Consider the following 15,539-nt stretch of genomic DNA (forward strand, 5'->3'; position numbering starts at 1 on the left):
ACCCAACAAAAAAAATCTAATTCCTTCTATTCTTTCACATTGAAACACCCACCCACCCCCTCTCCCTGCACCTTTTCTCTCACCTCATAGTGTGAATGCACTCTGGCTCTTTAGTGAAGGCGTATGCGTAGCCACTGGAGGTGGTGCCAAAGTCAATGGCCACCACCACCACATAGGGGTGTCTCGTAGGCTCATTCTCTTCTGAGTCGTTCTGTAGAAAGAAAAGAGAGAAAAGAAGCAGAGGGATAATGAGGGATATGGAAAAAGGGAGAGAGATGCTCTCAAGTATATGTCAAGCATTAAATTGTTGCGTGTAATTGCAGCTCAGTGTAAATAAGATGTTCCATTAAAGCCACATTTGCACACTGGACATTTCTCTCATGTAATGGGTGACGTCATGCTGGCAGAAAAAAGCAGAGCTCACCAGTACGTGTGTGGGGGAAAGTGGCGTGATGCCTGGGTCGCCCATACTCTTGGCTGGAGATGGAGTGGCCATTGCATCTGCAAAGTGAAAGAAAGAAGGAACATTGAGAAACCAATGACATTTACAATACATTCTACAATAACATTCAAACTACAAAGACAAGCCTACAGTCATGTCAATAATCTTTCTTTTAGAGCTTATGATAATACTACTAAATTTAAATGGTTTAAGGACATTTTTGTTTGCCTTTTATACAAGCTATTTCTGTTGGGCTGTCTGTTGACAAATGCTGGATTAAATTGTGGCAGTATTAAGGTGCCATTGGCAAAATTGAGGCAAAGAAATACTCAAAGTTTATTGTCAATAGCTAACAAAGAAGAATCAAACCAAGCAGCATTCTTTTGGTGAATCCATATTACGAATTTGAACCCATTGCAAAATCCTTTGCATAATTCCTGTGAGGATTCCTATTGAAATGAAATTGTCGCTTGAACTTCGCAGAACCACTGTAAATGTGGCCGCACGTTTAGTCTATCAGCATATAGTCTGATGTTTCACAGAATTATAACAGGTTCTCGATGTGTTTCTTGGTTTTATGTTGTTGTATCAAACCATTTTCAAACTTGTTTGTCGTAAAGAAACTACAGGTACTCTTCTGTAAATGAACACCTCACCAATGCCTACTGAACTTCTAAAACACTCTCAAAATCCATTTGAATGGCGTTCAGAGTCCCTAAAGGGCTCAGTTTCATGGTCACAGATAGAGAACAGGACTAAATGGCACCATCAACGCTGAATCTTCACTAGAAATAATTTTCAGTGGGGACGAGACTTAAAAGCCTCAATTAATGTTCAACGAATTTCTCTAAAAAAAACATTCATTTGGCCATACTTTTTTTTTTATATATAACATCACTTATGTCTAACATTTTACATTATTTGGTCATAAAATCATCAAATCCTTTAAGAGCTTTAGACCACTACAGCAACAGCTGCTCCCCTCCACACTGACATTTGAATTGAATTAGATGTTGTATTTGTCCATTCCCTTCATCCTCATTAGCCGGGCCTAATAGCTTCGCTAAAACACTCGGATTCTAAGCACCCTGAATGCTAAAAGAGCGCCCCGGTTCTTCGCTCCACGGGACGCCACGTTTTTCAGAGCGTTCATCCTTTTTTCCCGCCTTTACCCCATACTGAGCGCCAGAGTGAACAGAATGAGTGTGGCTCTCTTCAGCAAGTAATTACGGGTTGAGTGACTGGCTACCTGCGGCTCGCACTTCATTTCAACCACTCACCACATACACGCGCTCCAGCTACCGAGATTGGTTTTTAAAATGGGACAATGGAACATCAAAATCAATACTGAAGAAGTAAAATGATTGTCTATAATGATAAATGCCTATAAGTGAAGTGTTATTCAGAAACACACACTTGACCGTCTTTTTATCCTTTTTTTCGCGAATAGATTTGCAGGTTAAAGGAACTTAAGTTTGTTTACATGGCAACATGGCTCATTGTACGGGGACTTCATTGTAACACATTAAAGTTGCGCGAGGGTAATTACTCGACGTCAATGGCGACGTCTCCCTGGTGGCTGATTGAGAGCTACTTGATTAAAGCCATGATTGTGTTTTGTATGCATGTGTGTGTGTGTGTGTGTGTGTGTGTGTGTGTGTGTGTGTATTACATAGCTTTTCAACAAGATTCTTTAAGTCACAAAAGAAAATCCAAAAGTGTGGGAATTGGAAAGCAGAAAATGGGCATAAATGGTGGAAAATTACTTGCATTATTGCCAGAGTGCTAAACGGACCAATTCCTTTGATTTTTCCTGCTGTTTTAAAGCCTTATTTACACATAAGCATGACAACGAATGTATCTGCAGTCTGACCTGAATGAATGTGCCACAAATTATTGTCAACAAGAAGAAGAAAAAAAAAAGCATATATAAATCAATTAATTTACTCAGAATTGGCTGACATAATGAGTTGTTTTAACACAATATCTACACAATAAATATAGAAAAAAGTTTTCAATTTAAGTTGTTGGCCATTTAGATAGATTATTATTATTGGGAAAAATTTGGAATTATTTGCTCAGCAGGTTTTTTCTAAAGTTCAAATCCAGATCACATCTAAAGTTTCTCAAAACACAGAACACAAAAAGACTCTTTCAATAAGGTGATCACACATGCTAGTACCACTACATATCCGTCGATTCCAACAGCGAAAAATAAACAAATTAGAGAGAGTAGGGTAAAAAAAGTAGGGTATCCTGTTTTCACCCCTCCTCTGAGAAAGGGAGCGAACGAACGGGTGTTCAAGCTCCGTTCTGGAATGTTATACAAAATTCTGACAGGAAGCAGGAGTCGTCAGAGGTCATACCTCCTCTGTGGAATTACAAATTCAGAGGAATTCCAAGCAGCTCAGTATACAGAAATAATAGAGCTGAGAGACATATGGACCACTGATGCACAGACAAAGTGGATTTAGGCCTGGAATCTGTTATCTATGAAATATGCAACACTGATATATTTGAATGAAAGTAAAGAGAAAAAAAAAATCTGAAAATATATATCTGAATACAATGTCAATCATAAATGTTACTTTCCTATTTTTTAATTTTAATATTGATCATTACATATCCAAAAAAGGAATTGTGATACATATACATTCTCAAAAAAGCATCACTCTATTTCTTTTTCCCCCACTCCTCACTGAGGAACTTTTCTTTCCTATGAGGTCACATGCCACAATTCCCCAGACAAAAAATCATAAAAAAAAGAAAGAAAACAATAATAATAATAATAATGTACTGTAGAATGATTTTCCAACACTGCTGTGTGACAAAGCAGGACAAATAAATACAATTGTTTGTACAGTGTTCATTGCACCATTATTTTTTTCCTCAAAGCAAAAGTCAGGACTGAAGTAGGCCAAAGGGAATTTGGCAAGACTGAAGAAGAAGAAAAAATTAACTGATTTAGTTGCACAATAAATTGAAATATTATGAAGTCAAAACTCATTCATTCCTAATCATAATCTTATTAAACTCCATGTCACCTTAAGAAAACATTTAATTGTCTTCAGTGTTGAGTTTATGTTCATATACTTAAAATCTTCAACAGATCACTATTTCTCTGTTTAGAACTTCAAACTACAAGTGCCTTCAATATATGGTTAAATAACAGTATGGCATACACAGAGAGAAAGGACAAGACAAACCCATCTGTAAAATATTACAACTCTGGATAACGCATCAGTCTTGTTCAATTGTGAATTATTTGATTTTTTCAGTTTAAATCAAATCTCACCATGCCTGAGACAAATGGCTGCATGCTCTGCAACTTTTGGTTTGAATCTTTTCCAAAAATAATAACCAAATGCAGAGATAAAGAAAAGTGAATCCATCATAATGTCAAGTTGAGAATTCCCTAGTAAGTGAAACCAGAGCAGAAAAGGGGAAAACAAAAAATGTATGCGCATCTCAAGCTGTAAAGCAAGTGTTTTTGATCAATTTTATTAGACTATATTCATCACTAGAACTTTCCAATGAATTCTGTGTGAACATTACAGTCTACGGCTAATTTTTCAAGCCTAAGCTAAACACACCGAACTCAGTTATATACTCGAGCTAAACAGACCACAAACAGCTACCAAGGCAAGCCGTCTCAAAGAAGGGCCATTGACAGGGCAGGGCTGCTCCAGTTCACGTGTATGTGAAGGTCCATTCAGAGAAGCAGCACTGCAAATGCCAAAAACCTCACACTCACTGTCTCCAGCTGGCTCTATTCACTCACAAACACACTAACAAACACTCACATTCATACACAAACACACATCCCACACACACTGGGTGAGAGGAGCAGCGCAACAGCTGCGACTGCTTCAATCGTATTAGTTTCTCTCTTTAGTTAAGGTTGTTAACGTTAGCAGAGGGAAAAAAGGGACACTCTCACTTTCTTCCTTGGAAAATAAGGGACACCATTTCAGAAAAACCAGGTGACAATTGGCCAAAATCCTAAACAATGGTTTTTGTTAATAAGGCTGCTTCATTAAGCACTAAAACGTATGTGTGTGTATATAACACTATTTGGCTATTAGCTTAGATGCTAAAATCCAAGACAAACAAACTACATTCCATATGGATTTTTTATAGAATACAATTCTGTTAGCTTGGTACAGGCCTGAATGAATATATCCGAGAGTTTCAGACTCAGACTGGATAAATAAAATGAAAAAATGTGTCTGTAGGATTTCCTCTCATCTCATGATGCTGGAATGTGAAGTTTGGAGAAAAATTAAAGCCTTCGGAGAGTGCAGAAAACTCCCATTACATTACCAAAGACAGAGCAGACTAGTGTTTCGACATCTGCATTTACAACCCCGTCACACCCCTAAACCGCAAGCCATAAATCATAAAGAGCACCACAAATGCTTTTAAGTTGCTTATAGGGGTATATGACATGCATCATCTCATCCCAACAGTCTTCTCCCAAATCGATGCCAGTGTCCCACTACCTTAGTGATACATGAAACATACTGAGAGCAAGAGCAGAAAGACAGAGAGAGAGCAGATTTTTGCAGTGCTAGATAGAGCTGTATCCAGCAGTCATCCAGAGCAGCTTTCTCTGTGTAACATTATACCAGTGAAGTCGAGAGATCCGAGTCATCTGTGAACTCAGCAAGATCCAGCAGCTGTGTCAGTCAAATGGATCTGTGTAAGCTCTGTGGGATGATAAACTGGCAAAACTGCCTTCAGTTCACGAAGACATCAGGATTCTTTCTCACTGTAATTATGTGCAAACTAATGAAACTGATTAAAGTTGTTCTGGGTTCCAAATCCTGTCTGTCTGATATTGATTCACAGACTGGAGTTTATACCTTTCTGGTCAGGTAATACATTTTTTTGAAAGAAATTAATACTTTTCATCAGCATACAGTATATGCATTAAATTGATCGATAGTGACATTTATAATGTTACAAAAGACTTATATTTCATGTTCTTTTAAAGTTTGTTCATTAAAGAATACTTAAAAATGTATCTGCTTTCACGGAAATATTCAGCCGTTTTCAATACTGATAATAAGATGAAATATTTCTTGAAATTCAGCTTCCAGTCACAACAGGCGTTTCTGATCAAATAAATGTAGCCTTGGTGGGTATAAGAGACTTCCTTCAAAAACATTACAAATCTTATCAACCCCAAACTTTTGAAGAATATTGTAGGTACACATAAAATACATAAAAAGAAAAAATATATAAAGCAAAGAATGAACATTACAGGCATAGAGAGATCTATGCAATGCATGTTTAATGACAAGCTAAGACCAGAGAACCAGCTTAGACGGGTTTAGGAAGCTTTTTTTCAGCAGGGATAGTTACAACACCAAAGCTATTACCTGAATAGCAGATGACATTTTGTTAATAAGAAAGAACACTTTCTAATAAAGATGTAGGATGATGAAAACGCGAATGAAGGTGAGTGTACTGGCCAGTGTACCCCGGGAGAACAAAGACAGTTTAAATTGTAAAATGTGCATTGACTCCTGATGAACAATAAAGAAAGATAGTCTTTTGAAAGAGAGGAAGACAACCCAAAGTTGAAAGTCTTTGTATTTGTATGTTTGCACATTCGCTTGTTGTGTCTCCGTGAGGAAATTCTAAAAATGGCCTCTTGGAGTTACAATAGTCTTCCTTCCTGTGCATCTGGTTTTGGACAGCCTGATTACAGCTGCTGCACAAAGCGTAGAGAAAACCTCTCAGACTCAAACAATCACAAATGACACAATCCACAGTAAATGGTCAATGAGCAACTTTCAACAGACCATGGGTTCGCTTGAAAAACATTTCATTCAATGGATGTTCCGCACTCAAAACAAGTCAAGCTCTAATTTCTGACACATTCTGTCAATCACCACGAAAATAAAGTACAGTATATAGTACTGTATATATAAAGTGACATTATACATGTTAACGCAATACATGTGTTAATTTTTTTCCATACAATGGAAGTCGATGGTAATCAAAACTGTTTAGTTCACAACATTCATCAAAATATCTTCTTTGTTCCACAGGAAAAAAGTCAAGTTTTGAAGAAGATGAGGGAGAGTAAACTTCTGTTTATGCATAGCATAGACTATAAACAGATCTTACATTATACCTATTTCCACCTCTATTCATCTAAAATCCATATACAGTAAATAGTCTAGATTCCTGTAGTCATGCTCTGAAGGTCAGACTAAACTAAGCATCATACACTTGAAGTACATGCTTCCTTGTAATGCCTCTATAAGCTACAGAGGATGTACATTAGAGCTGTAGCTATCGAATATTTTAATAATCGAGTATTCTACCAAAAATTCCATAGATTAATCGAGTAATCGGATAAAATGTGTTTTTGCTTAATTAAAGTGCAATATTAATTATGCAAGAGAAAATAAGAGTCTCCTGAGTCTAAGTCTAAGTTTCCTTTTTTAGAAAAAAAAAAATATATATTTTTTTAAATGCATAGATGCAATGCATACATCAAAAATAAACATTTAATTCGTACCCATTGTTTCTCTTTCTGTACTTGTACTGTGAACAATGACAATAAAGCTGACAGATGAATTAAGTGCATTTAAGTGCCATTCAATTGGGGTTTTAAATAATAGCATTTTCTGAGATGCACATTAAACATTAAACACATAAAACATTAATTTAATTTATCTTTTAATTATTGAAAATTAAGCAAACTTAATTTTTTGGCAAACAAAGGGGATTTACTATTAAAAATAAAACATGGAAGAAATGTTGTGTGATTAAACCTTAAAAAAAAATATGTTTTCTATTTTAGTAGTAGGCTATGTACATTCTGCTGAATAAAAATAATACATCTCTGGCAAATACTTGACTTTAATCCAAACCGGACTTTTATTTTGACGGGTGGACATACCTTTACAGTTCTGTGTATGTGATGTGACGCTAGTTTTACTCAAATCAAACGGTCAAATTCTCATGAAGTAACTCTCAGAGCAGTTCTGGAGATGTTGTTCATGTGTTCACGTCCTTATTTAGTGAGACAGCAGATGCTGAAATCACCAGAGCGTCACGCGCGCTTCCGTGTGTGTAAATAAACGAAGAAGCGCTTCTGCGCCATTCATTAACAGAGACACGCAGAACATGCAGGATTCATATTTAAATAGACTGTTCCAGCTTAATATTTACAGATGTTAGTCCATATCGTGATTTGATGTAAGTGCAATTACCTATTTTTGATTAATTCATTCAAAATTTGGCAAATTCCGTGCCATTCCGCGTTAAACTGTAAATTCCATTTTTATGACTGGATTCCATGAATTCCATCATAGGGCCCTAGGGAAAATCATAGGGCCCTAGTTGTGGTATGCCAGCTCTGTCTTGCAATGGACGCACGCCACGACGTTCTCTTTACTATTGCCTGCGCCCTCAATCAAAACACTGCTGACTCTCCTTCCGCTTTGTGGGTGACGTTGTGTCACATTAACAAAATCATTGCGGAAGGACCTGACGTGAGATTTAAAATAAATTAAAAGAGTCTTCGAGGCAGAGCAATTTTCCTCGATCATTTTTTGTAATCGAGTTACTCGAGGAATCGTTTCAGCCCTAATGTACATACATCTCCCCCACTGCCCCTGAGACTGAAGGCCAGACACAGCTTGACTGGATTATTGGCATTTTTCTCCATGCTGGTGGGCTCGGTTTCCTCACAGAGTGCAGTCAAACCCACGGGGAATTCACTACAACAAATCAAGGCTTCTTGGCTGCATATAAATGCTTCTTTCACGCCCACCCTTTTTCTGGACACTAAAAAAAATAAGACCACATTTTCACATAAATACCATCTGGTCGGAGGCACCACAAATGTGCCAGTAATGGTCTTTTTCTATCCAACCTGAAGATACATTCATCTCCAGACAATGAGTAACATCTGTGTGGCTGGCCACACCATCTCTCCAGATACTACCGAAACGGGTATATGAATAATTCAAACAAATGTGAAATTATTCAAACCCTCTCCAAAGCAAAGTGAACCACCAGCACACCGTATTACAGACCTAGCTACTCTGAGAGCAGCACTAGTCAAGATTTGGATCAGAACTGAATAAGCTCATAAAAGCCAAATTTGCTCATGCAGGTTGCACAACACAAACAAACATCTGCCCTTTTACTGGTATGAAACAAAGATATCAGAAAGCACAAATTCCACTGTTGTGAGGGATATTTTCTATATTTCATATTGCTATCAAGGCCTAGGATACAGCAATATGAAATAGTTTAGTGACCATACTAACAGAGTCTGTGTTACATCTAATTATGTTATGATGTCAACTAAGCTTGTATTTGAAGTTTGGTTTAATTTCAAAGATAACGGTTGTCATTGTTCAGACTTAGAATTTAAATTAAATGTAAATTATTTGCTCTAATATATTCTTTTATCATTTAAAATTGTGTAAATTGTGATGTTATATACACTACTGTTTAAAAGTTTGGTCTAAGTACGAATTTTTTTTTAAAGAAATTTATCTAGATAGAACTCACTGAAATTTATATTTCATATAAATGCCATTCGTTTAAACTTTCTATTCATCAAAGAATCCTGAAAAAAGTATCACAGTTTCCACAGCAGATTATAATAAGAAATAATTCAAATCATCAAATCAGCATATTAGAATAATTTCTGTATATTTCTGTAATTTCTGAAAAATTACATTTTAAATATATGAAAACAGAAAACCCCTTTTTTAAATTGCAAAACAATATTTCAGAATATTACTGTTTTTAAAAGCACTTAAGTTCAGTTTAAGGGGCCAAATAAGGCTTTTATTAAACAGCCTAATCGTGAAACTGCCAAAATACACATGATTAACTGAGCAGAATATCAGATGAGAACATATGTGCTGGGTGGAGTCTGCTTGGCCGGACTGACTGTCTCTTGGCAGACACATATTGTAAATAAAAGAGTATATAGGGGTGCTAAAAAGTGATTTATTTTCAGTTGTGAGGCTTCTTATGGGTTTTTAATGTTACACACCAAAGGCGTAACATTCTCATTATCACGTGGATGGTCTGTTGACATTAAAGCCGCCCCTGCTCCCCCTTCTATAACTTCCCTCTCCTTCCCTTTGGGAACCGAGGCAACCGCAGCTAATACCTATACCATGACGTAATGCCAGAATGGAATTTTTGGGCTTTTGTGATTTTCGTAGCAGGCTTCCAAATGTCTACATCATTCACAGCACGTTTTTCAATTAAATAAAAAAAATAGAGCTTTCCGTCCCATCTGCAAGTTTCCCTGCCTCAAAACTCTGCTGTCATTAAGATATGCATTTTATCTTCAAATGATTTATATTCAAAGCCAGAGATTTAATCTCACATGAAAAGGACTTTCAAGCTGTGATTAAGGCCAAAAAAACATCTAAACCAAGTATAAAGTCCAAGTCTAAAGCACACAAAATTTGGAGATCAAAACCTTGCACTTTTTGTATTACAGAAGAACTCTAAAGAAAGGAAACAGCAAACAAGAGAGAATGAGAGTGAGCCTGACCTACACAGATGCTGACCACAGACTCATCAAATTAAGCTGTTCTAAGCGAACGTGTGTGTGAAGCTAAAAGCCATTGAGCTGACCTCAAACAGACACGCTAATGACTCCACTTTAACTTACATCATCCCGTCGTCCTACCTCTCCAATCTCACACCCAGGGACCAAGACACCCCCTATGGCTAAACATCTCCTAGACTGCAACCACAAGCCTTGCAATTTACTCACAGAACACATGATGGAATGAAGTAAACATTGCACTTGTTAATAAAACCCACATGCATTTTTTTTGTGCATGTGATGCAAGTGAATGCTTTCTTTACTCATTTATTTCTAAAGACAAATACCATCACTACATATTCTCTCCTCAGCCATGTGTCTCAACTATTTAAACAGATGAGGATCCACATCTTGCGGCCACACCCTGACGGGGGACATTGTCTCCGCTCTCTTGGTCACGTCATACAGCTGAGTCCAGAGTTACGGGTTTCTGGGTGTGCATGTTTGTTAAACATATGTGTATTTGGCGATAGCTGGTCACAGTTTGTATGTGTGCATGCATGAATGCTGCAGACAGAAATGAATACCCCATATATCCATCCATGCTGACTAAGCAATCCTCCCCCAGCCAACGTGCATCAGACTATTTAACTGCACCAGTCAGTACACTGCAACCATCTTTACCACTGCTGACAGCTTGCAAGTGCATGCATGCCAAGAAAGAGATGTGATTGTGTGGCACATGGCCCCAAACACTAGTGGATTTGTTACAAAGGTTCAAATACAGATACTAGAAACATTTTAGCAATTTTGTTGCATTTTTGTCATTTTTTTGTGTATACTGCCTTGGCAACCAGCTGAAAAACATTTTTAAATTATTTTTAAAATTACTTACAAGAAAATATTTCAGTTTTTCTATTTCGAATTTCCATCAAATTGCATTTGCATCAAATAGAGCTTTATGTGAACATTAACTTTAGAAAAGTTTATATTTATAAAACTGCATTCAACCAAAGAAGCAAATTAACCTCAGAATCTCAGAAGAATGAAAATGCATAAAATATCAAAAACCTAAAGTCTGAAAGCCATATTTGTTTATATAAGGACTCCACAAGCAACACGCATGACTACCCATCTAAATAAACCATTTCTGGGTCTAGTCTTCTTTTCTGTACCCGCCTCCACACGCTACCTATGAGGCCTTTTCCCCTTTACTCAAACAATGACGGCTTTATATTCGAGGACCGTAGTGCCACCGTGGGAATGTGCTGAGGGGGAGTACGTTTTTATTCTGCTATTGGCACCCTGACCAGAGGCTGGGCGACGCAAAGGTTCAAACTGCTACACACAAATAGGCTACTCAAGTCAGTAGGTGTGGACAAATTGTCAATTTAAGGACATTATAGTTTCAACAGCCAAATGGTCCAAAAAAACATTTGGCAGCAAGTTCAATGCTCCTATACAAATTTCTTGCCATGGTGCAATTAGCACGTGTGTGTCAGATCTACAACATCCTGATCTATTTAACGTTTACAGTCCCACTCATTTCAGCAAATCGATTCTTTCGGAGAGTTCTTTTCGAAGAACGATTCAAAAATGATTCAGTGCTACGACGTAACTGCGACATCACATGGAATCTCGTATCTCGGCGTGGAATATTTTATGTTCTAAATGAAAAATATTTCATAAATCTGTACGAAGGGACATTGCTGTTTATTTGAAAAATTATTCATTTAAACGCCCCAACTCGATAATTTGAATCTCTTTTCTGAACAGTTTTGTAGCACGTTTTAATAAGATGCTAGAACTTTCGAATGTGTAGCCTATCAATAAAAGTGTCACACAATCAAGTCAACATGTCTAGTATACGCCTCTTATTTATAACTTTGCGGCTATTCGGCTACTGAAGTAACTTTTTGACCCATCAGCTCGATCTGTTCTTGATTCATAGAGAATCGGTTCTCAGTTCAATGAGTCAGCGAGTTGACTCTGGATGAGCTCGGACCTACATTGCGATTTGTAAACGAATCGGGGTTTGTGAATCGGTTCAACCAATTTTTCTAGATCCGATTCAAAAGAATGATTCAGATTGGTTCGAAAAAACGGCAATGTCGTAAAGACGTTACGCATCTCTCTCTGAATATCACCTTGATGCTGTCTAATGATGTCTACTGCACAAACAACCTCTAGGAAAACATGCTTATGATGACTATAACACAGATGTTCTTGCTGTGTCAGAGATGCGCCCCTTCTGAATCACATTACATCACATCACATCAGCAGTCACACTGGCGTCCTTCCTAAAGGACAGACAGCAGCATGTGCTATTTACCTTCCAATGCGCAGAACTGTCAGAAACTCGCCCAACGTTAAAACAAGCAAAACACACATCCACGCTACAGTAGGAAATGCTGTTAGGATCCCAAAGCCACGCTGTAAACAGTCGTATTAGGCTACTACATTTCTCTGCAATGCGGTTATTCCGTATCAAAACGAGCACTAAACCTTTTAAACATGTGGTATGAAAATACATTTAAGCTCTGTGGTGTGTTTGGGTCGGTGGTTGAGAAGCCCTACCTCGTTCCAGCTTCACCTGGGATGATGAAGATGATGGAGCGTGCAGACTTTTGCTGCATTGACTCAAAGCTCCCAGGAGCGAGACCACGTGACCCAACTCTGCACCGTTACAAGTCTACGCTGCGCTTTTAAAGTCAGATGCAGATTTTTCCCCACTATGCCATCAAGAGCCTTACAGGGATACAATGTCTTACAGGATAAGATTTATAATATTATTGAGATGAAATATAATATTCACATCCAGTACAGACTCCCTGCAGCATAGGCTGTCTAAAATAAATTTGCTTTCCAGGAATAGTACATGTTAAATTTACTGTAAAACTGCTAGTTGTGCTTCCCAGAACTTTGTCGTAAAATACTATGACGCCAATATGTCATTAAATCATATAACGTCCTATTTTTACGATCATTCGCTAAAAAAAAAGTACTGTAAGAAACATACTGTAAAATTACATATTGACTTTTAAAATATATGTTAACTTTTTTTATTTGCAGTAGGTCTACTTTTAGATTATTTCCCCATTAAAATTTATTAATTAAAACTGAGTGTATCTAGTCTATGCCACAAAATAAAAATAACCCATCGCAGAGAGACACAAACGTATGATTATAGGCTGTGTGTGGAGGGGTTTCAGAGGGGTTTGTGAATAATTAGGCTACACTTACAGTAATGATATCGTGGGCTCTGACTCTGTGGGCGTTGATAACGGGTTAATAGACTGCTCAAACAATCTTAAATGGGATTTCACTTACCTGTTATCATATCGTCAATCACCAACTCTTTTTCAGTCATCATTAAAATCTTCAAGTTTCCTTATTCCTGTTAAGATCCAACTTAATGTCTAACTTTTTGCGCGGCTCATTAGATTCTTTACAGAAAAGCTGTCTACTTCTTCAGTGTGGCTAACCCCCGGTCCTGTTTCTTCACTACGGTCTTATTACACCCACCAGCCTTCCAGCCCAAAACTCTTTAAGACTAACTCTTTGGAGCGCATTTAAAAGAAACTATCTCGAGTTTGACCTAAAGCTAAAGTTTTTCTCAGGCTGTCTAACACCCAGAGAAAGGAAGTGTACCGATCCAGACTTTAGGTCTGTTAGCTCGCCATCCAGCCCCGCCCTTCAGCTCGACTCCATGTGCAAGACTAATGAATACAGCAAAAGAGTAAACAAAGGCCTCTGAGAAATAATGTGACACGTGTTTAATTCGGTATAGCCATTCTTATCTATATGTATACACTGAGGATAAAATACAATATAATACATGACTTGTGTTAGAAATAGTACAATATATAGTTACATAGCCTATTCTTAGAAAAAAATAGGTATGCTACAAAACTGTCACTGGGGCAATGACCTTTCAAAATGTACCAATATGTAGGCCTATACTTTAGGTATCTATCTGTCTGTCTGTGTGTGTGTCTGTCTGTCTATATATCTATCTATCTATCTATAATTAGGCTTGTAGGTGGAAAATTGTTCTAATATCAGATCATGGTAATTGCACATACTTCATCCCACTACACAGTATTGCATTGAAAATGATATTGTGCATGCATTGTCTTATGTAGTCTTTTATAGATTAAAAGGGTAACATATGAGTTTTAGAGCCACTGGTGCTCGTGTAGATCTGCATGAGAAGGAATCGTATTCTTTTTATTTAACATATGGGTGTGATCTCAGCCAGGGTGGGCTTTACATGACAAAGGCACTGGAATATACATATCATACAGAATACTACAGAACATATGCATCTCTGCTGCAGACAAGTTCAGAGAATAATCTTTTAGTGAAACATATATCTCACTTTATCAAATATAACTTTATACATATGAAGAGGTTACTTTTTGTTACCGACAGACAGAAAAAGTACATTAAGATATCAATTTACATATTAGTTTACATTAGCCATAAGCATGTATGCATACAATCATTCATGGCTATTTTTCTAAATTAATTAGTAAACTGAACTTCAGCAGACTATGGCAGTTAGAGGAGGAAGCCAATAGTGTTGGTCACGTCCTCTGGCATTACTAGGTTATAAAAAGACTCTATGCCCCATCTAGTGGTCAGTCTGAGTTTGACCCACAGGACCCCAAACCTGCCAATCAAACCCCAAACAAACATTGCATTAGCATAATACTAATCTCAAATATTTAAAAATGTTAGAAGTGTCCTATATATCTTTGTTCATATTCATGTGCATGAAAAACTTGTATAAAAATGTAGAAGGAAAATGTAGAGAAACTAAAAATACAATATGTTTTGTCATGGCTATGTGAAAAATAAGACATTTTTATTCAATGTTTTTCTATATTTTTGGTTTGCACAAAAAAGTATTTCTTCTTGTTAGATTCCAATGAGCTTGTTTTGACACTTTACCAAGCTTCCTGTTCACTGCTTTAATAATAATAAAAATTGGAGTGATGTTGCATCAATACTAGATTTCAAAATCTAAAATGAAATTGCTGCCCCTTTTAAGCCAAATATTAGCCGGAACTCAAAAAATAACTGAATGAGTCATGTCAAAATGGATTGGAAGCCTTCATTAAAAGAAAAAAAAATGTATCAAAATTATTTTAAATTAATTTTAACAACACCATTTTCAATATGTTTTGTAAAAAATTGTGTCTAGTTTTTTGCAGGAAATATATTTTGCACATGTAGGCTATTATAACTTTGAACAGCTGTCAAAGCGTGTTTGTGTTTTACTCCCTATTATGAAAGCAGTTATAGTTTTTCATGTTTGCAAAACATCATGTGTAAAGAGCGATGTATATCTTGCAATTGTTTTTTTTTTTGACATCAGGTACAAGACTAATCCAGGCCAAGTAAACTCAGTTACTCATCAGTCTTTACTAACTGTATGATTTTGAATAGACTGTCTTGAATAGGTATACTATGAAAAGTCTGTATTTATGCTGAATCTATATAACTTGATGATAGCTTGTAATAAGTGGGATCTGATTGGTCCAC

General features: G+C 36.9%; 1 protein-coding gene across 3 annotated transcripts in view; it reads right to left on the reverse strand.

The window, feature by feature from the left end:
- The window catches only part of hspa12a (heat shock protein 12A), a 34,407-nt gene extending 20,733 nt beyond the window's left edge, over nucleotides 1–13,674 (reverse strand). The window contains exons 1-3 of one of the 3 annotated variants that reach the window (XM_059520190.1): nucleotides 13,320–13,674; nucleotides 425–501; nucleotides 84–211 (exon numbers count right to left, since the gene is read on the reverse strand). In XM_059520190.1, the coding sequence (XP_059376173.1) occupies nucleotides 84–211; nucleotides 425–501; nucleotides 13,320–13,362 (248 nt within the window). In that variant the 5' untranslated portion in view covers nucleotides 13,363–13,674. Of the gene's footprint in view, nucleotides 1–83; nucleotides 212–424; nucleotides 502–12,566; nucleotides 12,683–13,319 lie in introns of those variants that run through there. The other 2 variants (XM_059520188.1, XM_059520189.1) reach the window with 2 other exon arrangements.
- Between the last annotated feature and the right edge of the window lie 1,865 nt (nucleotides 13,675–15,539).

The sequence above is a fragment of the Carassius carassius genome, chromosome 32 (genome assembly GCF_963082965.1).
Source record: "Carassius carassius chromosome 32, fCarCar2.1, whole genome shotgun sequence".
Lineage (NCBI taxonomy): Eukaryota > Metazoa > Chordata > Actinopteri > Cypriniformes > Cyprinidae > Carassius > Carassius carassius.